Source organism: Schistocerca cancellata, unplaced genomic scaffold (genome assembly GCF_023864275.1).
Source record: "Schistocerca cancellata isolate TAMUIC-IGC-003103 unplaced genomic scaffold, iqSchCanc2.1 HiC_scaffold_1169, whole genome shotgun sequence".
NCBI lineage: Eukaryota > Metazoa > Arthropoda > Insecta > Orthoptera > Acrididae > Schistocerca > Schistocerca cancellata.
The window spans coordinates 383,428-410,488 of NW_026047168.1; the positions used below are offsets into that span (position 1 = coordinate 383,428).

The 27,061-nt window shown below is 39.8% G+C and overlaps 1 protein-coding gene across 1 annotated transcript; it reads left to right on the forward strand.

Moving 5' to 3' along the window:
- Nucleotides 1-21,571: 21,571 nt before the first annotated feature.
- On the forward strand, nucleotides 21,572-24,159 carry LOC126160956 (uncharacterized). Its single transcript, XM_049916946.1, has 2 exons — nucleotides 21,572-21,749; nucleotides 23,258-24,159. Exons 1-2 carry the CDS (start codon nucleotides 21,572-21,574, stop codon nucleotides 24,157-24,159), a joined length of 1,080 nt encoding a protein of 359 aa, XP_049772903.1.
- Nucleotides 24,160-27,061: the final 2,902 nt, after the last annotated feature.

Consider the following 27,061-nt stretch of genomic DNA (forward strand, 5'->3'; position numbering starts at 1 on the left):
TTCCAGTAGTCTTTGGTAAAGGCCCACATAACTCTATTGTCAAAATTTCTATATTGTCTTTAGGTTGTATACTTTGCATTGGACCATAGCTAGTCACATTTGTTACTTTTACCTTCTGACATTTATCACAAGTTTGTACTCTCTCTGCTATTTCCCTTTCCACGTTAATAAACGTTACTGACCCTGCTATCTTATCTACTCTGCTATCTTCTTCGGTCCGCAATGACCACATGCCAAATGAAAATAAATCACTTCGAGTACGTATTTAGATGGCGAACATGCTCGGCAGTGTTCTTTACTTTCATCTTTCCGCAAATACAACACACCATCATACACCTTGTAATACTTCCTTAACCTTTCTCCTTCTCCGTTTCTAGCACCGAATTTAGTTTTCACTAACTTTAAGCACTCGTCATCCGTTTGATATCAGCGCATGTTCTTACATATATCCTCCTCCTTTTTCTTCCCTTCATCATTTTTTAAATACATAACTTTGAACGTCTTTTCTCCACTTTCCCTATTACCCGATCCATTTGGATTGAATGGCAACCTTGGTAGAGCGTCTGCTGCACAGTTGTGTATACCTCTACTTCTTGCATAATAAATTTCGTAATCAAACATCTGTATGTACGTCGCCCACCTCGTCAGTCTGTCATGCAGTAGTCGACAATTCTTCAAAAATGTTAAGGCTTTATGATCTGTATGCACTATCACCTTGCGTTCCCATAAAAAACTTTTAAATCTCTTAAATTCCCAAACAATAGACAGTGCCTCTTTTTCTGACATATCTCGTCAAAGTTCTACTCGCAAACGATATAGAATGACATTATTTACTTCCTCCTACCACTGTTTCCTCAAACATATGAACTGCAACGCCATAATCGCATGTATATGTCCCCATATGGAACAGTAATGATAAATCAGGATGGTGTAAAATTTGGCTTATTATAAGTTCCTGTTTTAATCTGTCGAAAACTAACTGAGACTTTTCCGTCCACACAAATCTACTATTTTTCTTCGGTTTGTTATCAGCACTCCGTCGTCAGGCCACAAGTGGCCCATCGGGACCATTCGACCCCTGTATCATCCTCAGCTGAGGATGCAGATAGGAGGGGCGTGTGGCCAGCACACTGCTCTCCCGGTCGTTACGATGGTTTCCTGTGACTGGAGCATCTACTATTCGGTCGAGTAGCTTCTCAGTTGGCATCACGAGGCTGAGTGCACCCCGAAAAATGTCTGGCGGCCCCAACGGTTACCCATCTAAGTGCCGGCCACGCCCAACAGCGCTTAACTTCGGTAGTCTGTCGGCAACCAGTGTATCCACTGCGGCAAGGCCGTTGCCTATTTTTCTTCAATGTATTACATAAATCTGGATCATTGAAAGCTTGCCCATCTACATATTTGCGAAAGAAATTACATAAGCAGGAAAACAACTTAAAACATTTTTTCGTCTTTGGTGGTTGGCAATCTCTAATCGTTTCTAATTTTCGCGGAGCTTTCGTTATTCCCATAGTCGTTACAATACGACCTAAGAATTCTAATTCCTTTTTTACAGATTCACATTTCTTGATTTTTAACGTCATTCCACCTCGTCTCAATGCTTGAAAAATTTATTTCATCATCTCATAATGCTCTTCCCATGATGATGTATCATCAGCCTAAATTGTTATTCTACTCGCTAATTCTTTTCCTAACACTCTATCCAATGCTTGAATAAACACGGATAAGATGTGTTTAATCCAAACGGCAATGGCTTTATATTGATAGCACTTTCCCACAAAAAGATGTGCTGTCAGTTTCCTTGATTTTGGATCTAATGGAATTTGCCAATATCCAGACATCAATTCAAGACTCCTCATGTATATAACAACATAAAACTTCCGATGCATATCATCCAAACATTTTGGTCTATCAGTCTCACGCTTCACTATCTTATTTCAATCACCCGCGTCTATCACAATTCTCACTCCTCTGTCTTTCTTATTGACCAGAACAAGTGAATTATTATACCGACTCCTAGATCTTTCAAATGTTCCCCATTCCTCCATACGATTTATATCTCTCTGTACTGATTCCTTCTAGCTAACGGGATTTGATACGTTGGTCCGAAAAATGGTTCATGCTCTACAGTTTCGATTTCATATTCAAAGTCACGTACTAAACCAGGCTTCTCTGGCAATACTTCTTTATTAATGGCTGAAATATTGTACAATTCCCTTTTTTGTTGTACTGATATTCCCAAAAACTTTTTTCTAAGTCTTTCACTTCATCAGACAGCAACAATTTATTCAAGTTTCTAACATGATAACGCTCAGCTCCTTCACCCAGACCTGCACACATTAATAGTTTAAATATTCGTAAATTAATTTCACTCCTTTCACCAGTTTCTACTACTTCATCAAAAAACACATTTATCTTCTCTTCTCCCACTGAGCAGATCATTTTCTTCCTATCACAGTCAATAATTATTTTATGCTTAGTCATCCAATCCATACCTGCAATTAATTCAGTACTTAGCTAAGAAATCGTGTTCGAACAATACACTTTTCATAACCATTTATAACAACACCTTAGATTTTATTGGTTTACTACAACAACCGGTAGCATCTATCAACTGGCATTCGAATACTTCACGTTCGTTCTTAATATGCTCATAAAATGACTGGGAACACACACCAATCTGACTACCACCTTCGATTATTATCTAAGTTTCCACACCATGTACATTTAACGGGATCATTATCTGTTCACATCGTCTCGACTCATCACCTCTATCTTCCCATAAAAAATATTGTTCCACTTCCAAATCTTTCCGCAGAGTACCACCCGGCTCAAGCATTTTATCCGGTGGCTTTTTCTGCCTCCTACTGTTCCCTTCTTCTGTTTGAAACAAAATATGTTTTACTTCCGCAGTATCTGTTGCGTCGTCAAACTGGCTTTCTTCATCTGTACGCAATACTTCTGCCGTAACTTGGTACACATTGGAATCTTCCGTTTCGCTCACTAATCTCACCCACTTATCAGAGAAAACATAATGTTGCCCCATAACACAGTTTCCGGCTGTCATTTCTAATCCGCTGACTTCGTCGAGTTCGGGAATGGCATCAACAAACACATTATTATTACGCACCTCACGTGCCCAAAATTCTTTATTACATTCACATATCTCATCAACATTAGCTACATTACGTAATAGCTCTTTAAATTATTTGCCTCTTTCGTCTCACAAACAAAATACTCATCTTCATTGCTCATCACTTTCTCATTACTTTCCGTAAAATATACGCTGCTTTCTTTCTTCCATTCCTCCAAACTATCGTACATATTACTTACTTGCGTCAGCCATTCCTTATCCTTAATTATTTCAAGTTCATTTACCGAGACAACTTGCTTATTCGCTACCGTAAGATGCTCTAAACTCGGTGCAGCGGTACTGTCTGAACTCGCACGAGTACATTCGTGATTTCGCTTGCTAATACATCTGATTAGACCAGCGTCCGAATCGCGACATTTCTGTATCGTTAATCATTCTCGCTGTTTCCAGCGTACGCTTGACCTTCTTTAAGTTCGTTACTCGTTTTGCTTGCCTTTGCGTCCTCATCGTTGCGGCGGCAATACCGCCTCTGAAGCCGGGGGGTCTCGCATAGCGATCCGCAGCAGTATGACGCGATACTGTTGCGGACCCCCGTTTTGCACTCCATCATTGCCATGGTGGCTACAATTACAATCTCCCCTACCACGACCGAAACCTCTTCCGCCGCGTCTTCCATTATCTACATGTGCCGATCTCATACTGTAATCACTATTTAAGTTTCCTCTTTGACTTTGATTTTGATTATTTTTACTTCATCTGTAGCAATAGTTACTACTTCCGTTCTGATTATAGCTGCTGTTGTGGTGACCGTACCGGCGAGTTTCGTCGTCACGGTATAACACACCTACGTCTCCTACGTTTTTCAAAAACGCTGTTCTGCTACGGTCACCAATCACGTGGGCGCGGACATCACGTGGCAACGTGCCGCACAGTATGCCCAACATTCTCTTTTCGGTTATATGTGCTTTTACATGCTAAATGTTCTTACACATACCCTCGCAATAACTTTGCATATTTGAGTCTCTGCTGGCATGGTACGGGGGAGCATACGTAAATTCCGTACTTACTTCCCCCTGTGTACTGGTTGACCAGTATTCGTCTTCAAATCGTTTTAAGAATTCGTCAAGCGTTTTGCAACCGCCCAGGGCGCTAATTGCCCAACTATCTGCGTCATCACTCACTGGCAATCCTGATGCGAATTTCTTCTGGTAATTCTTTCGGAATTATCTACTTACATTTGTCCATGAACACGACAGGATTTCTACTACCTTTATGATCAAATTTATCAATCTCACTGCTTACTTGACTCTGACATGTCCCTTCTATAACGTACGTGGTGGTTAGATGTCTTGCTTTCTCAGATTTTTAATACGCTCATTTATTTCACCTACATCTTTGTCTTTTATTTCACAAAACTTATCATTAACATCTGTTTCCAACGCCTGAACACTGACCTTAACACTTACAGTTTGACAGTTCAAAGAATCCGCCGAATTTTTAAAGTCAGAACGGATTTTTACTTTTTCGCAATTTTCCTTTTTGTTGACATTTTCATTGATCTCGTCCGTTCTCACACCGATACCATACCTCAATTGATTTTCGATATTTCCGTATTTTTCATCTACTAAGTCGCCCAATTGTTGTTGCATGTTTTCCTTGATTTTTTTTCATTTCGTCCCTAAAAAATTTTATCATATCTTTTCTGTCATTACTAAATTTAGTATCTAAGTCATTTCTTTCTTTTTGCAAAGTATTGTTTGAAATTTCTGTTTCACCTCTCACAGCAGTTATTTCCTCTTTTACAGAACGTATGTCACTACTTATGGTCTTCATAATCTCACTGACAACTAAATTCATAATTTCGCTTTTCCCTGAGCTAATCTCACCGCTTAGAGAATTTGTGATTTCGGTTTTCACAGAGCTAATCTCACTTCTTATATGCTCAATCATTTTTTGAATCATTTACATTAAAGCATTCGTACTAAGTACCGGCAAATTACTACCTGGCTCCATTGTCTGTTTCGTTTTCGTCTCTGTTACCTTTACATCACTTTTATATATTCCGTTTCTCCAGTATTGTTTAGTTTGTCGTCAATATATGAAACGTTGTCGAACATACCTATGCTCGTATCGTTATGTTGTAACCCCAATCCCGCCTGCACTGTTGTAATTAAAATTTTCTCACTATTATTCATTGAAATTAACCACTGGTGATTTTGCAAGGCTCAGGACAGTCGTAATCATAATGCACCGTCCTGTCACCGGGAACCACGTATAACCCTGCCACCTCTCAAGCTAATTACGCTTTTCTGTATGACTGTGTGCCTAAAGTCCTTAATCTGTGGGGAAAAGGCATCTACTCCGAAGAATAATGCAAAACCGAGAGAAGTAGATGAAATTATAACCGAATCGCCACTCCTCAGTGTTTTAGCAATGACGATTACAAATAAAGTTCAGTTAACTTTGTATACTTCTAATTATGTAAACTAGTTTTTTAAATAACAGTGGTTAGTGGAAAATTTGGAAGAAAGGTTTTCAAAGTATGTCGTTAATGAAATAACCAACGATCGTCAGTTCCTTACCAGAACGAGAATAATTAAACTGGAACTGAACATTACAGTCGTAAGCAATCTTATGTGAGAATAGTTATTGGCATCATGATGTGGGAACAATACATAACGCACACTTTCAGTACTTCACACTAAGCAGGTCACAGTTGTCAGATAATAATCAAATAGCAAACACATGCGACATAGCACATTAATTTTCAAAGATTAACTAAAGTACGATTGTTACTCGCCGTAATAGTGTGTGTCGTAATTGTAGCAAGCAGAAATATTGTTTGAATTTAGCAGTTACTTTTATAATTCTTTATATTTCTGAAAGGCCATTCACCCTTTTACCAACAGAATGCCCATCCAGTAATAAAGAATGAATAAAGATGTTGTCTATGGCTGTGCTACTGTTCCCCTGAACCCTAATTGGAAAAAACATAGTCTGCATCAGATTATATGAATTTATGAGATGCATCAACATCCTTTTTCTTGCACCATCATATACAAAATTCCTATTGAAGTCACCACATATAACTAATTTCTGGTACTTCCTACAAAGTGAATCAAGTACCCTCTCTAGCGTGAGCAGAAATACTATGAAGCAGAGTTAGGGGACCTATACACAACATCAATTACAAGCTTAGTTTCACTAAATTCAGCTGCCCCTGCACAACATTCAAATATTTGTTCACTGCAGTGCTGTGATACGGCTATGGTCTCAAATGGAACACTGTATTTTACATACATAGCCACTCCCCCACCCAGCGAAGAACTCGAAAAACAGCCAGCTAATCTGTATCCTGGTAAAGGAAGCCTCTGGACTGTCAAATTATTTAAGTGGTGCTCTGATACACCAATAATTTCATAGTCAACATTTATAAGCAGTTCACTAACTTTATCCCTAATACCTCTCATATTTTGATGAAATATGCTAATTCCTTCTCTACTTGGAAACATTACATCCGCAGAAGGTGAACACTTAGTTAGGTATACTTGCTTAAAGGAAGTGCCTCTATCAGGTGACTTCAGTCTTAAAAAGGTGCAGCTCTAACACCAACTACCACAGGAATTCTTCTTTCTGGTGACGTCTGGGATGGCATTTCCTGCATTGACCTATTGGCACAGTACCAACATCTTCTTCCGTCGAGCAGCGTAGCAGGTAAGTTGTTGTAGCGAAATATGATATCCACTGGTCTGTCTGTCCAGGCGACGTTTCTTCGTATCTTCTGTCTCCTCTCAAAGGACCCACTCATGCCTGTTTGTCGGAGGTATTTATTAGGTGTCTTTTTCCCAATGTCACTGAGTTTCTAGGGCAGCGACTGACCTCTCGGTCGTTGATCTATGCTTCTAAAGTTGGGCAGAAACGTGACCAGTATCGACACGCATGCCGAATTTCCTTGTTTTACCTCTATGTTGGCGTGGTCGGGCATTGCGCTGTCTTCCTCCTCCGCATCGCCAGATACGTCACGCACCTGAATTCATTATGCAGACAGTTCCTGGAGCATTGACAGTGATGTGTGAACTACGCTGGTCGTTGTTCTCCTCGGAAGCATTGCTCGTCTGCTCTGTCGAAGTGCTGACTGCTGCTGTGCAAACTCCGCTGGTCGTCGGCCTCCTTGTTAGACTGCTGCCACTTGCCAATATTGTGGCTCAACGTGTCAAAGTCTGTAAAATGTTCACTTAACCTGCAATAAGTCTTTACGTATTTTTCTGCCGGATCTCTGCTTTGAAGAAACATAAATAAAACATAATTATTACAGACAACCATAAATAACACATAATCAATATACATAATTATTATACACATTGCATTCGCTTTCCCTATTACCGACCTGACGTGCTCACTCCATTTTATATCGCTTTGCAACCTTATGTTTTGGTATTTAATCGAAGTGACTGTATCAAGCTGCACACTACTAATGCTGCATTCGAACGTTACAGGACTTTTCTCCTACTCATTCGTATTAACTCATTTTTTTCTACATTATGAGCAAGCTGTCATTCATTACACCAATTAGAAATTCTCTATAAGCCGTCACTCAACGACGACACCTTCCCGTACACTACAGCGTCATCATCAGCAAATGTCCATAAATTTCTGCTCACCCTGTCCGACAGGAGATTTATCTATACAGAGGACAGCAGCAGTGTTATCACATTTCCCTGAGGTGCTCCTGACGATGCCACTGTCTCTCACGAGCTCTCGCCCTCAAGGACCACGTAGAGGATTCTATTACTTAAAAATTCCTGGCGCCACTCACATACCTGTGAACCTAAACCGGAAGCTCGGATCTTTGTCAACGATGTGCAGTGGGGCACTGTGTCAAATGTTTTCCGCAAATTTATGAATGTGGAACGTGCCTCTTGCCCTCCATTCACGGTTTGTAGGATATCACGCCAGGAAAGGCAAGCAGAGCTTCGCATCAGCGATGCTTTCTAAATCCGTGCTGATTTGTGTACAGAAGCTTTCCTGTCTTAAGGAAATTTATTACACTACTGGCCATCAACATTGCTACACCAAGAAGAAATGCAGATGTTAAACGGGTATTCATTGGACAAATATATAATACTAGAACTGACATGTGATTACATTTTCACGCAATTTGGGTGCATAGATCCTGAGAAATCAGTACCCAGAACAACCACCTCTGGCCGTAATAACGGTCTTGATACGCCTGGGCCTTGAGTCAAACAGAGCTCGGATGGCGTGTACAGGTACAGCTGCCCATGTAGCTTCCACACGATACCACAGTTCATCAAGAGTAGTGACTGGCGTATTGTGACGAGCCAGTTGCTCGGCCACCGTTGACCAGACATTTTCAATTGGTGAGAGATCTGGAAAATGTGCTGGCCAGGGCAGCAGTCGAACATTTTCCGTATCCAGAAAGGCCCGTACAGGACCTGCAACATACAGTAGTGCATTATCCTGCTGAAATGTAGGGTTTCGCAGGGATCGACTGGGGGGTAGAGCCACAGGTCGTAACACATTTGAAATGTAACGTCCACTGTTCAAAGTGCCGTCAATGTGAACAAGAGGTGACCGAGACGTGTAACCAATGGCACCCCATACCATCACGCCGGGTGATACGCCAGTATGGTGATGACGAAGACACGCTTCCGATGTGCTTTCACCGCGATGTCGTCAAACACGGATGCGACCCTCATGATGCTGTAAACATAACCTGGATTCATCCGGAAAAATGACGTTTTGCCATTCGTGCACGCAGGTTCGTCGTTGAGTACACCATCGCAGGCGCTTCTGTCTGTGCTGCAGCGTCAAGGGTAACCGCAGCCATGGTCTCCGAGCCGATAGTCCATGCTGCTGCAAACGTCGTCGAACTGTTCCTGCAGATGGTTGTTGTCTTGCAAATGTCCCCATCTGTTGACTCAGGGATCGAGACGTAGCCGCACGATCCGTTACAGCCATGCGGATAAGATGCCTGTCATCTCTACTGCTAGTGTTACGAGGCCGTTAGGATCCAGCACGGCATTCTGTATTACCCTCCTGAACCCACCGATTCCATATTCTGCTAACAACTTCATTTGTGCACACATGTCAGGGACAGTAGCAGAGGTGATGCAAAAGATCGCGGCTACCTGTACGTCTTACCTACAGTTCAGAACAGTATTTCTGGAAAAAATATTGGTCTAAGGAGGCGCAAAACAAAATTAAATATTAGTTACTTCAGATGACACCATATGAAAACTCAGGAGAGAAAAGCGTGGTAAAATTCTTTGATACAATGGACAATAAGAATCAATGCCTAGACAAACCATGCAGTAACGGAGAGCTGATACGTCTATATAGAATGAAATTACCGGTAAAGTATCAACAGGCGACAGTAGGAAAAAATTAAAATACCGAAGAATTCAAAGAGGTTTTAAGGGAACTCGAATTTATCTTTAAAGAAGATGAAGTGAAAGAAAAAGGAAAGGAAAGAGAACAGCAAAAGGAGAGGACTAGAAACGAATATTCCAATAATAATAATAGTAATCCTAACACCAATAATTTCAGGCAATTTAACATACAAGGACAGTGGCACAATGGAGACAATTGGCATAGAAACGGTAACCAGAATAATTGGTACCGAAATACAAACAGTAATGGACACTCATACAGTGGCGGATATGGGTTTAGGAATCAAAATGCCAACGGTCAAGGGTACTTTGAAAGAGGTCACGATGATAGAAACAGCAACTGGCGAGACCAGGGCGCTAATAATTACAGAGGAAATTATGGTCCACAGAGGCAAGAACAACACAGCAAAGAGAAACCAGATGTAGAAGTTAGGCCACCGAATACTGCAAAACGTAAAGATTGAATTGAAAAATGCGGAACAGGTTAAGCAAACTAACGCTCACCCTATCTTATACTAACCACTAAATAAAAGTTAAATTAATAGATCAACAAAATAAAACATTAATTAAAAGAAAAAGAGTTGTTATAGTTACATCGGAAAGAAACTAGGTCCTGCTTGTTTCTTGTGTTATAATTATGTCGCATGTCATACTGTTGATAATTCGGATAGTTTTCCTTAATATGCATTACACACTGTAGTGTAAATATTGACGGCAGGGTCATAATCTGTAATTTTTTAAAGCTTGGCCTACAGTGAGCTCTGGGTGCCAAGCTACATATCAGTCTTATTGCCTTCTTTTGTAGTTTGAAGACATTAGCTGCCTTGCTTTGATGTCCCAGCAGTATTGTACCATAGGAAATGTGACTGTGTATTAAAGCAAAATAAACCACTTTTAAGTACTGGCACGTTTAGACAAAGACGCAGCTTCCTTAGAACAAATATTCCTTTGCTAATGCTGCTTCCCACTTTTTCTATATGGCTACCCCCAGGATAATTTTGAATCAATTGAGATTCCAAGGAAATTAACAGCATTTGAGCTCTGCTCAATTCAGTGTTATTATTCCACGAAACGTACAGGTCTTGTATTTTTTTTCTGTTGATGCAAAGGGAATTAGCTTTACACCAATTTTAAACTTTGACAGTGCACTGGTCTGCTTCCTATTTCACCTTCTGTGCTGTTACTTCAGTTATACATCGTCTGCAAATAAGTAAGTCCTAGTTGACGGCTCAACTATGTTACATGGTAAGTCATTTATATAAATAATAAATAGAATTGGGCCAAGTACAGAACATGTCCACAGGTAAGTAATCTGATTCAGCACCATTAAAAACCACCTTCTGCACTGTATTACTTAGATAAGATTTTATCAGTTCCAGAGCACTTCCTGTAAAGCCATAGAATTGCAGTTTGTTCAATAAGATTTCATGAGACACAGTGTCGAAAGCTTTTGATAAATCAAAAAGTTTATTCTGAACCACTAGCTTGCTTTCTAGTTGCTTCACACACTGTGTTAAAAGTAATAAGGCAGATTTAACAGTTCCTAACCCCAATCTCAATCCCAAAGAAACCAGGTGTTGACAGATGTGAGAATTAGCAAACAATCAGTTTTATAAGCCACAGCTGCAAAATACTAACATGAATTCTTTACAGACGAATGGAAAAACTAGTAGAAGCCGACCTCGGGGAAGATCAGTTTGGATTCCGTAGAAATACTGGAACATGTGAGGCAATACTGACCTTACGACTTATCTTAGAAGAAAGATTAAGGAAAGGCAAACCTACGTTTCTAGCATTTGTAGACTTAGAGAAAGCTTTTGACAATGTTGACTGGAATACTCTCTTTCAAATTCTAAAGGTGGCAGGGGTAAAATACAGGGAGCGAAAGGCTCTTTACAATATGTACAGAAACCAGATGGCAGTTATAGGACTTGAAAGGGAAGCAGTGGTTGGGAAGGGAGTAAGACAGGGTTGTAGCCTCTCCCCGATGTTATTCAATCTGTATATTGAGCAAGCAGTAAAGGAAACAAAAGAAAAATTCGGAGTAGGTACTAAAATCCATGGAGAAGAAATAAAAACTTTGAGGTTCACCGATGACATTGTAATTCTGTCAGAGACAGAAAAGGACTTGGAAGAGTAGTTGAATGGAATGGATGGTGTCTTGAAGGGACGATATAAGATGAACATCAACAAAAGCAAAACGAAGATAATGGAATGTAGTCGAATTAAGTCGGGTGATGTTGAGGGTATTAGATTAGGAAATGAGACACTTAAAGTAGTAAAGGAGTTTTGCTATTTGAGGAGCAAAATAATTGATGATGGTCGAAGTAGAGAGGATATAAAATGTAGGCTGGCAATGGCAAGGAAAGTGTTTCTGAAGAAGAGAAATTTGTTAACATCAAGTATAGATTTAAGTGTCAGGAAGTCATTTCTGAAAGTATTTGTATGGAGTGTAGCCATGTATGGAAGTGAAACATGGACGGTAAATAGTTTGGACAAGAAGAGAATAGAAGCTTTCGAAATGTGGTGCTACAGAAGAATGCTGAAGATTAGATGGGTAGATAACATAACTAATGAGGAGGTACTGAATAGGATTGGGGAGAAGAGGAGTTTGTGGCACAACTTGACCAGAAGAAGGGATTGGTTGGTAGGACATGTTCTGAGGCATCAAGGGATCACCAATTTAGTATTGGAGGGCAGCGTGGAGGGTAAAAATCGTAGGGGGAGACCAAGAGATGAATATACTAAGCAGATTCAGAAGGATGTAGGTTGTAGTAGGTACTGGGAGATGAAGAAGCTTGCACAGGATAGAGTAGCGTGGAGAGCTGCATCAAACCAGTCTCAGGACTGAAGACCACAACAACAACAACAACCCCGATCTGAAGCCAAATCGACTATGAGTGAAGACTTTGTTTTCTTTAAAGTATTTTACTATTTGATTATTTAATATAGCTTCTATCACTTTAGACAAGATTGGCACAATTGAAACAGGCCTAAAATTATCACAACTTGAGAGGCTGCCTTTATTGTGTATTGCAGTGACTTTAACAAACTTCAGTGCCTTTGGGAACTGAGCCTCCAAAATACATGTATTTACTACATATGTTATCAATTCTGGCAGTTGAACTGAATCACACTTTAACATGGCTGAACTTAAACCATAAACGTCATTACTAAAACTGTTCTTCATTTTCCTCAGTATATTAGTAACATCCTGTACCTTGACCAGTTTAAAGCTAAATATACTTTCAGGCTTTGTGGTGTTTCTCAGGTAGTATTTATGGTCAGTGGCTATATTGGAAGTGCCAATCACCTTTATTATATCCTGCACCTTCTCAGTGAAGAATGTATTTAACTGTGCAGCATTCAGATTACTGCCTTCAGCCTGTGAAGTCATTTTCCTGTTGCAATGACTGTTAATGATATGCCACATTGCACATGTCTTATTTTCAGATGTTAGTATTATATCTTCATTTTTTTTACACCTAGCTTCCTTTAAGGCCTGTCTTAATCTTATCTTTTTCACTGTGAGCATGTCTTTAAATACTTGAGAACCTCTACTTCTATACCAGTCATAATATTGATCACACTCCCTCCTGATCTTCAACACCTTATTTACTCTTAGTGCCTTTTTATTATTTAGTAACTTAATGGGAAATGACATCTTAGCATATACAGAAAGAGTAGATATGAGTTCTTCCACCTTTCTATTTATTACATGTTCTTGATAAACCTGCAACCAGTTACTTTTATCAATATGAGACTTAAACATATTTAGATTATCATAATTGACCACACATACTTTCTTTCCTGCCATGTGCACTGAGTCAGTGTTACAATTTCTTGTTATATCTGTTCTAAGAAGTAGTGGCCAGTGGTCAGATACCCAGGTCTTAATTACCTCTGACTTGAGATGCATTAACTCATTTGATACAAATATATTGTCAATACAGGTACCAGCACCTTTATAATGTGGCCTTGTTATTTCAGTGGTTGTAATATAAAGACCAAAAGAATTTAATAAATTATTTACATATGAGTTATAGATAGTGGACAACTGAAAATTCAAATTGAAATCTCCACAGATTAGTATCCTACACTTATACTTACAGGCTGTCTCACATAAAGACACTAACTTGTTAACAAAACCATCTATTGAATTGCCTCCAGTCTTAGTTGAGTACAAAGCTACAACTATTAAATTTAAATCTGTTAACCTAACAGCTGCAATTTCACATAACATTTCTAGAGTTAATACTTTAACCTTCACTATTGGTTCATATTTAATCCCTTTTTTTCAGAAATATAACACATCCACCATGATTTTTATTAGTTCTACAATATTTGTCAGCTAGGGTGTAGCTCTCATTGCAGTATAGATCTATTTCATTATGCTTTAACCAGTGCTCTACGAGACAGATTACATCTAAGTGATAACTCTCTATGACATCCTCCACTACTTCCAACTTATTAGATAAACACTGTACATTCCAGTGAAGGACATTAAAATTGTCTGATCTGTGCCTTGGACAATAAGCGACAAAGTGACATTTAACATACCGAAAATTAATGCCATGAGTTCCAGTTTGAAGAGAGAAAATGACAATGTTAAATTAAATGTAGATTTCACTTCTATAGACTGTCTAACAAATGCAAAATTTCTAGGAATGAATATTGATTCTCAGTTGAAGTGATGAGAACACATAAAGATACTTGCAAACAAAATGTCATCAGCATGTTATGCCCTTAGAATCCCATCATCAGTGTATAACATGCCAAGACTTCTAGTTACATACTATTCATATGTACAGTCAGTTATTAGCTATGGCATTCTGTTTTGAGGAAAAAATGCACAAAATATGAACACAATTTTTGAACTTCAGAAAAGAGCCATAAGAATGATAACCAAAAATAGTAGTTCAGCTCATTGTAAAGATCTGTTCTAAACTCTGTGGATTCTAACTGCACCGTGTGAACACCTTTACCAGTCAGTTGTACATATAAAAAATAACATTGGTAATTACTGCACAAACCTTTCTGTCCGTGACGATGGAACAAAAGCAAGACGCAAGTTGCATTTATCAAGAAAATATAAACATAAAACATAAAATAGCATTCAATTAAACGTAAATCAAAATGCAGTCATTGTGAATTGGAACAGAAAGGTGACACTGAGGATATTTGAATTCGTAGATGTATCACAAGGCATTTAAGTTTTGTGCATAACACAGAATTAATCTCATACCTGGTGGGCTGTGTGTAAGCTGTTGCTGCCATTGATTCCAGTTGTTTTGCAACACCTAAAATATTTGCTTTTATGTCACTCATACTAACAGCTACTCTGTTTTCAAATTCTGGAATATTTACTTTGTCTTCTTTCATGAAGGAATGACTGAAAACTGTATTTAGTAACTCCGCTTTAGTGGCACCATCATTGGTAACATTTCCATCACTATCACGCAATGATGGTATTGTCTGTTTTTTGCCACTGGTGTAATTTACATACGACCAGAATCTCTTTGGCTTTGCTACCATATTTTGAGACAATGTTTCACTGTGGAAACTATTAAAAGCATCTCACAATGATGTCCACACTAAAGTTCAAGCTTCTGTGAGACTTAGCCAGTCTTGGGGATTTTGCGTTCTTCTGAATTTGGCATGCTTTATTCATTGCTTCTGTAGCAGTGTTCTGATGTGTTTGGTCTACCACGGTGGATCAGTCCCGTCTCTTATTAACTTATGTGGTATGAATCTATCTATTGCTGTTGATACTGTATCTTTGAATTTGAGCCATATCTGGTCTACCCTTACATAATTAGCTTGGAAGGAATGGAGACCCTTTCTTAGGAAGGCATCAAGTGATTTTATTAAATCAGAATGTGACCATTGTCCATATGAACACAAAAGTAACAATGAGCATATTTGGATTTATAGATGTCTCACAAGGTATTACACAATTCTGCATATCACAGAATTAATCTCATACCTGGTGCAGTGTGTGGATGCTCTTACTGGCATTGTATGACAAAATCTTACCCCCTTACACTGAGTGACAGGCCCATTAAGTAAACAATTAAACATTAAATCAGAGTGCAGGCATTGTGCGTTCGATCAGAAAAGTAACGTTGAGCATATTTCAATTTATAGAGGTCTCACAAGACATTTCAGTATTGTGTGTAACACAGAATTAATCTCATACCTGGTCTACTGCCATGGTAAGTCACAAACTCTTTCTTCAGATTCACTGACAGATGCTGTAAGTAAAGATTAAAACAGTGTGCAGGCATACTGCATCAGAACAGAAAGGTAACTTTCAGCATATGTGAATTTAGGGATGGCTCTCAAGACATTTTAGTGTTGTACGTAAGACAGATTTAATCTCATATCTGGTGTGGTGTGTTGGAGCTGTTGCTGCCTTGGTTGACTCAAAGTTTGTTGCCCACATGTACTGACACTTATAGGCTTTTAAATCATGTTCCATACATAGAACAGAAACATGGCACTATGTATGTGTGAAATAAAAGATAAATTACATGCAGTGTGGTCCACTTCACAGAATTACATTCACATACCAAGGTGATAAATGTTGCATATCTCACTGCCGTATATACAACTGAGTTTTCACCCAGTAATTCTATCAGTTCTGCTGGAACCTGCAAATACTTAATCTGTCATACTTAGAAAGCACTTGATTCTCTAAGCATTCACTCAATATGCTGAGTTGTGATAGGCACAACAAAAAGATTCACACAATTATAGCTTTCGGCCAATGAGACCTTTGTCAGCAGTAGATACACATACACACGCACACACACTCATGCAAATGCAACTTGCACACACGCCTGCAGTCTCAGAAAACTGAAACCACACTGCGAGCACCAGCACCAGTGGCAACTGGGTGCTGGTAAGGAGGAGGCTGGGGTGGGGAGGGGGAGGGATATTATGGTGGGAGTGGCAGACAGTGAAGTGTTGCGAGCGGGGAGGGGGTAAGTACCGCAAAGGAGAGAAATTAAAAGAGACTGTCAAACAGCTTTGCTGTTACAAGCAACATGAATGCAGGTATACCTTTATCCAAATGTTTTACCTGCTTTGCATTACCATGTATGTATTTCAGTGTCTTATGCATACTCTTTAGGTGCATGTCTGTGTTGAGCCGGTTCGCATCCTATGACAATATGCCCAACACTTCACATCTTTTTCATAATACATCTGGAAATAGTGACCAAATTGTGATGTCTCTGAATCGCTGTTGAGTTTCTGAAGTGCTTTTATCAACGATTCCTGAAACACGGCAGTGTCTCTTACCTGCATTAACGTCTTAAGGAGTTTGTACACCTTGTGGCGGCAGCACCGTCCAACGCACGAAGGGCTGAACTACGGCACTGCCGACACAAGTAGGGGCAGCTGTACCGTTACGCGGAATTTCGGCAACGGTGCGTCGCACACCGGAACAAAGCTGCCACCAGTGCGAGCTAGTCGACGCGACGCGACACACGTCTCCCCAGTTCTTCCGCCGCGGACCACGTGCGTCGAGTCAACGTGACTCCGCCGTAAATGCGTACGCGCGGTCGTAAACACAGTCGCCGTTAAATTGTCTTTCGCTTCTTCGCGGACGTTACGGCGCCTCCGGTCGCACCAAGAGCAGAACAATCTGTGACGCGGCCTTTTGTCTCGCTCAGTCCACGCGGTCGCGCCACGGCTCGTCACTGGAGTGTACACCCTCCAGGATCGGTGAGCGAGCCGTGCCGCCAGTGCAACGCGCCTATGTAGACGGACATTAGCGAAGTATATTATTTGTCATATATTGTAACGGTAGGAAAAATAAATGTGTCCTGTCCCGAAACCGCTCTAGTCGTTTATTGCCACAAAGCCTCTCCCTTGAGCATAGTGCGTGGGCACGGCGATAAAGCTGGTTCACTGCACATGAGCGACTGTAAGCGGAGATACAACACGTTCCCGCTTCGACCTCATTTCTCTTGTGCAAATTTTGAATTTTGCTCTTAATATTGGTTCTCCAGGCTCTGTCGTCATGCCAGGTACAGAAAAGTCTCATTTCAGGAGGTCCCATTGGTTTGTTCCAAGCAATACTACACGATTCTGCCAAAACTGTCATGAATACTTTTGGGGAAATATGTTCAACCTGAAACTTGACACAATTGAAAAATATACTCAAAACATCTGAGTAATTCCTGTTAGATATGAGGAAAGCACACAAAAATCCTTGCCTCATATCACCCAGTACAAGTAATGTTGTAACTTCAAAATCATAGCCATCTAGGCCATGAGTTCCATCAACACAAATACAATCACTTCCGTATTTTGCTTATATGTCGTTCATTATATTTAACACAAAGTCTTCACTTCTCAGTGCAGGGTGTAGATCATTAATTGTTTCTTGAGGCCTATAGAACAATACACATGGATTGTCACTTTGCTGCACTTCTTGCACCCAAGCTTCAACACTGGTCACATCATTTGGATGTCTGACTGACTTTGACGACAGGTTATATGCAGCTGCAAATTATGCAAATCCTGCATCATTGTAAGATGCACTTTCTCCAAATTTGAATTGTGCACTATTTCTTCAATTGTTTGGAGGACAGTAGGAAATGAGATTTATGCAGCAATGTCTTCAGCTATCTTCATCCATTCTTTTTCTGTCAGATTCAGATGACTGAGGTCCAGATCGTGACCAACATGAGTGGACACAAAAGTAACATGGCATTTTCCTTCCTTGTATTAGATTTTAATGTCTGCAGGGCACTTTACACTGATTTTGTTGCTCCCTGTCAATTTTAGATGTCTGATTCCATCACCTTTAGAGATAAACTGACCTGAACGATGGCAAACATGACAACATTTGGTGCCATCATTGTAAAATTTAGTGCCACAGCTTTTAATGAATTTGGAATGTGTGGCACATTCCATTTCAAAAATTCTTCTTCACTGGAGAATTATAAGGCTTCTGGTTTCACACATAAGGAATGTGCAAACTAGAAATGATCCATCCAGTACTTTTTAGAATCGGTTTCATAATGCACACATCGCGCTGTATAGTGGTTCCACTCATATCTTACATGCCATCAGTGATGTGTAATGATTGAAACAGAGAAGTCACAGAGAAAGAATTTAGTATCAAGGGACCCACAAGGATCTGTAATGAGCCCATTACTTTCCTCGTTATATGTTAATGATGTGTCGAGTGTTGTCTCCCACTGTGAATATGTTTTATATGCTCATGACCTGCAGTTATACGTAAGTGCAAGCCCAACAAATCTTCACTCAGCCATCCAGAAAGTAAATGCTGACCTACTTGCCTTATCACAATGGATGCAGAACACTTCATTCACTACAGAAATATAAAAAGATATTTCCTCTCGAACTTAAAAAGAAACTTGTAGAATCGCTAATACTCCCCTCATTGGTTATGGTGATCTTATTCTCCGAGGATTTTTGTGTGAGAGCTCATGTCAGTTGGAACTTGTAACCTCCCCCTCACTTGTCGACCTTAATGACAGTGAAAAATTAAACCGCATGTACCTAATGGAAATTTGGGAAAAGCAATCGTCACCAAAGTTAATCTGTCGGTAAAGAGGGAGGAAAGGGTTACATCTAAATGAAAGGAAAAATGCAAATGAAACTGGTGGAAATTAATTTTGAAAAGGGGTAAAGTTAATAAAGAAAGTAAATGTGCGGCCGTTACGTTAACAATTAACTAGCGGTAATTATATTTGAGATTTGGGGAAATTACGGTCGCCAGTCCTAAGGACAATTACTATAGTAACTGAAAAAGAAAGCTTGTTACACATATAATTAGCACTAGAAGCGTGGCAACTGAAGGTTGACACGTGTAGTGTGAAAACTGAAAGTTTGTCAGAAGTAATAAATTTCGCTACACTCTGACTTAATTTAGCAAAAGAATTAATAAAACAGGAAAATCGAAAGTTAATTTAGTGACTGAAGTTAATAGTGAGCTTTCTTTCTGAAGCACATCGAAATTCAGTAAAATACGGTTAGTCTTGGACTACCTCAACAATCGTTTCAAAAGCTACTTGAATCTACGCAATTTAGAAATAAGAGATTTAACTTTGAACTTGAATTAAATGATTCTGAACAATTAACAATAGTAAAATTTAGTACGTACCAAGCTGAGCTGCAGTCACAGGTAAGCTAAAATACGGTAACAAAACTCGCACTCTTAATTTGTGCTTGTGCAATCTAAATACTGTAGAATACCTTAACTAAACTTTGAAATTAAAGCAGTGAAATAAAATGATGCTGGTGTTTGAATTTCAACGACACTCGGGTTCATTCCGGAAAAGGAAGGGACCCTGCTTGGTAATGCAACTGGGACAATGAGCAACAAAGGTTCATGCTAAGTTGCTGTAATTTTGCGAGGCAAATGGAACAATTTTATAAGCTGAGGTCTGCCATACAGTTCTAAAACTTTACGTGCTTCCAGTCTTCCTTGTTGGTTGATTGAAGGTTTGAAGCCGTCGATCGAGGAGGTGGCGACAGTCACTCATTGTCGGCCGTCGCTGTTGCAGAAGCTGGATGTTGGCGCGCCTTCTTCTCGACACAGTCACCAGGCGAAATGGGCTCTTGATGTGCGCCAGCTAATGCTTCCCATCCGCGACACCATGTCATAAACTATCATCGCGAGTCGAGCGCAATTACATTCTGCCAAACCCCGAAAGCGCGGCAACTAGCGGGAGCTTCACACAACACACCTGCTCCACTCGCTACTCCAGCGAGACTCCCTCTCTCAGCCCGCGCTCCACGCGGCAGAGTTAACACTACCAAAGATCCTACACACTTTGATTCTTCACACGACCTATCGACGTAATCGTTCGATAGCAGTCTTCCCTAGGCAAGACCCAGCGTAAAAATACAAATAATATTCACGAAACAAACCAATTATACATCGACATAAATGTATAAATATATATATATATATATACCAACAGTAAAACAATTACAATATACAAAGAGACAGAAATGTCATATCTTGAGGTAACAAAGCAAGGAAAAAGAAATAATAGCACAATAGATGGAAATAGGTGGATATGCATTTCCGGCGTTACACGTGCCCCACATTGTCTGAGGATGTTCGCGTAACGTAAACAGACTCAGAAAACGTCCCAAAAAAGAAACAGCGGAAATGCATATGCTCAAAATATCAAAAAAATTTAGCATTCGTTTAATTAACCATAAACCAATTTTTAGACAATAATAATTGAGTGGAGGCACTCCCAATCTTATTCCACTCTGTCATCTTGCACAAAATAAAACAGGTTGACAATATATCAAAATTCATAGAAAACATAGAAAATGGTTTAGCTATTCCAAAATCATTAAAATTCGTAACACTATAAGAAATGGAATACTATTTGCAAAATTAATCAGAGTACATGGTCATAAAAAACAGGTATATCAAAATACGCAAACTAATGATTAATTACATAGAATATACATTTTTATGTAACCTTTTCATAATTAATTTTCTCGTCATGTCCAATTAACGCTAAACAAGAAAATAATATACAGCAGATCGAAAAAAAACATAAATATTGACAGCAGAATTCTTTCACATCAGCTGTCCGGGAAGAAAAGCAACTCCACATTCCGTACTCGCGAGTACAAAGAATGCCGACAGTGGCACAAGAGCCGACAGCAACACAAGAGCCGACAGCGGCTCAGACTTGCCAGTATTGTTGCGCCCGCCTGTGCGGCACGCTTGATCTCATTCGCCCTTGTAACGCCGCTTTCACACTATACGGTTTTGACCGTACGGCAAAAAGCCGTACGGCTGTAGGTGTGAAGAAATGTATGGCGCCTTTCACATTATACGGCGACGGCAAAATGCCGCTGCCGTGCCGTGCTGCAGCCGTGTCTTGCCACTACAACAGACGGTCGCCGTACGGCAAGTTCGACAACAGTGGCCTACGTGACTAAGTGCATGCTTTCACACTGGACGGTTTTGAGCCGTACGGCGTCGACTAGTTCGTTGTAGTGTCGTTTTATTCATTTGTGTTTATTCTTGTTTACTGAAAAGTGTAGAAGAATGGATGAAATTGATACTGAACTTTTGATAACCTTGGTGGAAGTAAGACCTGTTCTGTGGGACAAAACTCTAGATGCGTATAGAGATCGTATTGCTACAAAGAATGCTTGGCGGGAAGTTTGCGTAGCACTGAAGCAAGATTTTGATGAGATGGAAGACAAAGATAAAAATGCGTTTGGTAAGTATTTATTTAATATATTAATATTACATTTAATACGTTTTAAACAGTTTTTATTTAACGTTATAAATTTTATTCTAAAAGTAAATCGTTTGTTTATAAGTAAATTACTGCTACCAGTCACGTTTTTTTTGTTTTGTTTATATTTTGCACGACGCGTTTCGGGAAATAATTCCCATCCTTAAGTGCGTTTTTCTCTAAGTTTTCATCATGTGTGGTGTCTTTTTATGTGTCAGGTCTTGCATTCTGTTTTCTTTACTGTAATTTATAAGAGAAACACGCACAAGACCTCACAAATAAAAAAACACTACACATAATGAAAACTTAGAGAAAAAAACGCACTTGAAGATCGGAATTATTTCCCGAAACGCGTCGTACAAAATATAAACAAAACGATTAAAAACGTGAGTGGTAGCAGTAATTTATTTATAAAGAAAACTATTTACTATACAGTCGCAGGCTTTCACAAACAATCTACAAAAAGGAAAAGGCTTGTTAATTTATATCTTTGACATCTGCCATGACACGCTTCCAGCATTTGTCATAAAATATTTACAAAGAGTGTTCCTTATGGCGTTGGCTGTCAGTCCTCCTCTTATGTTGGCATCTTGGGCTAAGTCTTCCAAACCAGTGAAGGATGTGGTGTCTTCAATTATAAATCCATCTCTCTGACGTACAAAATTGTGTAAAACAATGCAAGCTTTAACCATTTTTACTGCAAAATCTGGATGAACATTTAAAGGTCGGTGAAACAACCGCCACTTATTGGTGAGGATGCCAAAAGCACATTCCACATACCTCCTTGCTCTGCACAAACGGTAATTAAATACACGTTTCTCAACTGTCAAGTTTGTTCCCCCAAAAGGCCGGAGCAAATGCGTGTGTAGGCCAAATGCTGCGTCTCCCACGAAGAAGTAGGGTACTTTTGGACCTTCCGTACCAGGCAGACATTGGACGTCTGGAAATTCCAGGGAATTACTTTCTATTGACTTCCATAAACTGGACCGTCTGAACACTGAAGAGTCACAGTCTTTGCCATAACTTCCTACGTCGACATAAATGAACCTGTAGTTGGAATCCGCTACAGCCATCAGAACCACAGAAAAGTATTCTTTGTAATTGAAGTACATTGATCCGCTATTAAATGGGGCAGTAAGACGGATATGTTTTCCATCCACCGCTCCTAAGCAGTGGGGGAAATTAGCAGTACGTTCAAATCCAGCCGCTATTGATTCCCATACCTCTTTGGTCGGTCTTTGTATACATTCTTCCCGCAGTGATGACCAAATTGCTGTGCATACATCATTAACCACTTTACTTGCTGTAGAAATCCCAATTCTGTACTGGAAATGTAAGTCAGTGAAGGAACAACCGCTTGCCAGATACCTGAACAAAACGAAAAAAAATCAGTGACATTTAGTTTGCAGTGGACATTTTTTGTTACAGTTTTGCTTTTTTCTATACAAAATTAAAATGTTTTCATACAGTTTTGTTTCCTTTTGATGTAGGTATAGAAGTAATACGGAGGTGGACCAATCTACGAGACTCCTTTGTGAAGTCAAACATAAAAATTCAAGCTGCGAAAAAAAGTGGCTCAGCAGCAAAGAAAAAGAAAAAGTATGTATATTCTGATCAGCTGCAGTTTCTAAAAAAGCTGTATGATGCTCGAGAGACGGAGGACAGTTTTCAATCGGAACGCACCGCCAGACTGGAAGAAGATATAGAAACGCAGGGCTCCGTCGAAAATACTGAGAATGTTTCTGGGCCATTTGATACAGCACCCACACAACAAACATCCAAAAGCGAGTGCCATACAAACAGAAAACATAGAAAACCTGATGCAATCGAAATGAAAATATTACGAGCTCTGGAAGAAGACAAACCTTGCAGCAAAATGTCATTTTTACTTAGTCTGAAGCCTCATCTGGAAAAATTTGATGAACAGGATTATCTTCAGTTTCAGATGGGAGTCCTCAAAGTTATAGAAAATATATATGAAAGGAGAAATATATTGACAGCTCAACCTCCTCCATTTACCCATTACACACCTCCCATGCCCTATAATAATAGATTTCAAGCTTATTCTTATTCACCTATGGAAAATGCTGCTCCAATATCCTCTTACCATACGCATCAGATTCGTCCTCCTCCAGCTGCACCAAACCCAACTACTTTTCTCGAACAACCATTACAGACTTCTCAAGGTCGCAGTTCTTATCAACGAATTAATAAAGTGCCACCACCATACCCTTCGCCTTCCACAAGTAGCCATGAAGGCCCACCATCAACAACGCAGTTCTACAACGTTTTTGCAGAGAGCCTGTCGCCACAAAGTGACAGTACAGTCAGTCCTGCTACAAACTCTTTGGTTTCAACTGCTGATATTGATATTGACTTTTCTACTTCATAATCTGAGCGTAATAAAAATGTAAAACACAAATAAATAAGTAAATAAACAGAACTAGTTTTTATGTATTAAATTACCTTAACGTGATAGCCAGCATTTGAACAGGTTGGATGCAATTGCGGAATTGTGTGTTTTGTCGTTGTAACACATCCTTTAGTTTTCTATGTAATTCGTCAAACGAGGTAATAGACATTCGGAAATAGTTAAAGAATTTATTTCCGTCGTTCCTCAAATCTTCAAAGAGTGTATAAAATAAACCCACTTCGTCTCTTCTCTGGTTAATGGGGTGTACCCACAAAAGACGACCTTTTCTTTTGCGGCGACGATGAAGCAACCACAAAGCAACAACTCGTTTACGGTTCATCTTGATACACACATTAAGCAAACTGAATAGACACCAACAACTGGTCACGTCAAAAAGCCGTGTAATGTGAAAGCAACACAGGCACGGCTAAAACTCGTACGGCTTTTTGCCGTACGGTCAAAACCGTATAGTGTGAAAGCGGCGTAACGGCGTGTCCAGAACGTCCGTTTCACTGAATTCTTTCGGAAAAACTCACTCCCGAGTAATCTCAAGGAGTCCATAAACACTATCACAGTGGATAACTCAACACTGTCCATCATCACACGCATGTACTAGCCTGAAACTTAAAACAGCGTCTAAGTACATCGGCAATGACTAATAAAAACACACATTCATGAAATATTACAGCAAGTTACAAAATCATATTTACATTCCTTAATCTACTGTGACTCAGCTGAAAACTTAAACTAGCAGCTTGGATTTTTCAGATGATTACTAATCAGTTACTCTTAAATCATTTAGTCAAAATTAATTACTTATTAATTACAACTTCTTTAATGACCTCTAGGTCAGGCAAAAGCATCGTAACATGGCACATCCTTAAATCTTACACTCTATATTTACATACTGTACAAATTACCCATTGTGTGGTATTAATCGATCCTAGGTTGGTACAATTTCAAGTCTACAGTATTCCGTATACCTAATCGTTTTCCAGAGCTTGGATACTCTAAGCAATAAGCATTTGTGTGAGGTATACCAATGACTTTATATGGTCCATTATAAACAAACTTAAATTTAGAGATTTCATTGTCTATCTCGGTCGATTTCTCATGAGCTTTTACAAGTACTAAGTTCCCGATTGCAAACTTAGCAAAACGCGCTTTAGCGTCATGACGACGTATGCGACCATCGGTTCTTAGCTTCATTATTTCTGGCAAACGATCTTTTTTCACACCAATACTCGGTTTGTCTGGAAACACTCTCTTATTCCTCATTATTACTTCATACAGGTCTCGTCTTTGTTCGTGTGTTACGTTTGACACACCATCTACAATACTTTCCAAATCACTTTCTACAATATTGTCAATGCCGAGATTCCTCACATTACAGTAGTTCAAATTCATACCTACATCAATAGCATCTGGCCAGTTAACAATGTGTATAGGCTGGTATTGCCTATGCACACAGTCTCCTGCCTCGTCAAAACTAACTACTATTGTTTTATCTTGTGACATACATGTCAAAGTTTTGCTTTCGCAATTAATCACTGCACGGTACTTTACCAGCCAATCTAACCCGATAATTACTTCCGTAGTCAAGTCTGGCACGACGACAAACTCTTGTTCAAATCGTGCCCCACATACCTCGAAGTTGACAAAAATCTGTTTTGTGACCGGTTTACTAGCCTTCCCAGTAGCACCGATAATTTTCACTCCTGTTACTGGCATAACTACGATGCCAGGTCTGTCTTTCAGTAACTCAAATATTTTCCCAGAAACAGCACTCAATTCTGCACCGGTGTCAATCAACACGTTTAGTTGTAGGTCGTGCATATTAATAGACACTACTATCTGTCTACACTTGTCCTCGACTGTTTCTTTATTTTCCCACAGTAGATCCTCGTCCATATCCAGGTCATTCCAGAAAAAACCATCCGGCTTTGATCCTAAATCCGGCTTATCTGGCGGCTTTTTCAGCCTCTGTTCAAATACAGTTTTAATTTCAAAACGTTTGTCCTGAGGCTTAGTCTGTAGCTTCACCTCCAATAACGAAACCTTTTCCTGTAACTCGTCAACTAGTGAGTGTTGCTTTGCTATCAATTCACTAATTGTCGCCTTCGTTGATTCCACTTTGGTCAGATTGATCTCATCTGCCAATCTACCTGGAGGAATGTGCCCAGTAGTATCTGCAATTACTTCCTCTAGATCTGCGCAACCCACACTGCTACCGTCCGACCGTATAACGTCAGCTCTTACCTCACACACGCTGTAATCTATGTGCTTTTCTACCAGTCGTGTCCGGCTATCACTAAAATTCTCGTACTCTTTCTCCTTAATACTTTCGCAATGTTTAAACTGGAGGTTTGCGTCGGATGGGTCGGCTACTTCTACCACTATTACTTTCGGTAAAGTCTGCCGGTTAGGGCCAGAACCTTCCGTTACTACTTCAACATCCAACTCCTGCGGGACGAAACACGACGAATCTTGCTCGTGCTCCCCATTAACATCAACTATTTCTAGTAAAGTCTGTCGGTTAGGGCCAGAACTTTCTATCATTTCACAAACACTATCTTCCTGCGGGACGAGACGCGGCAAATCCTGCCCGCGCTCCCCACAAACGCTTCTCCCATACATGCCCCTATAATCTCTTAGTACGTCGTATAAGCGACCGAACTGCCTTAACCAGACCTCATCCCTCTCTGCATCCCCTCGCTCGATGACGGACGTTTTATCCGACATCTGATATTCTCTCAACACTTGCGAATCATTCTTAAACTCAATCTCCAGTTCCGCTGTGGGTATTACAGCTGCCACTTTATAATCGATTTCCGGAACACTACTTAAATTGTTCTCACTGACAGTGAATGTACTTCCTACT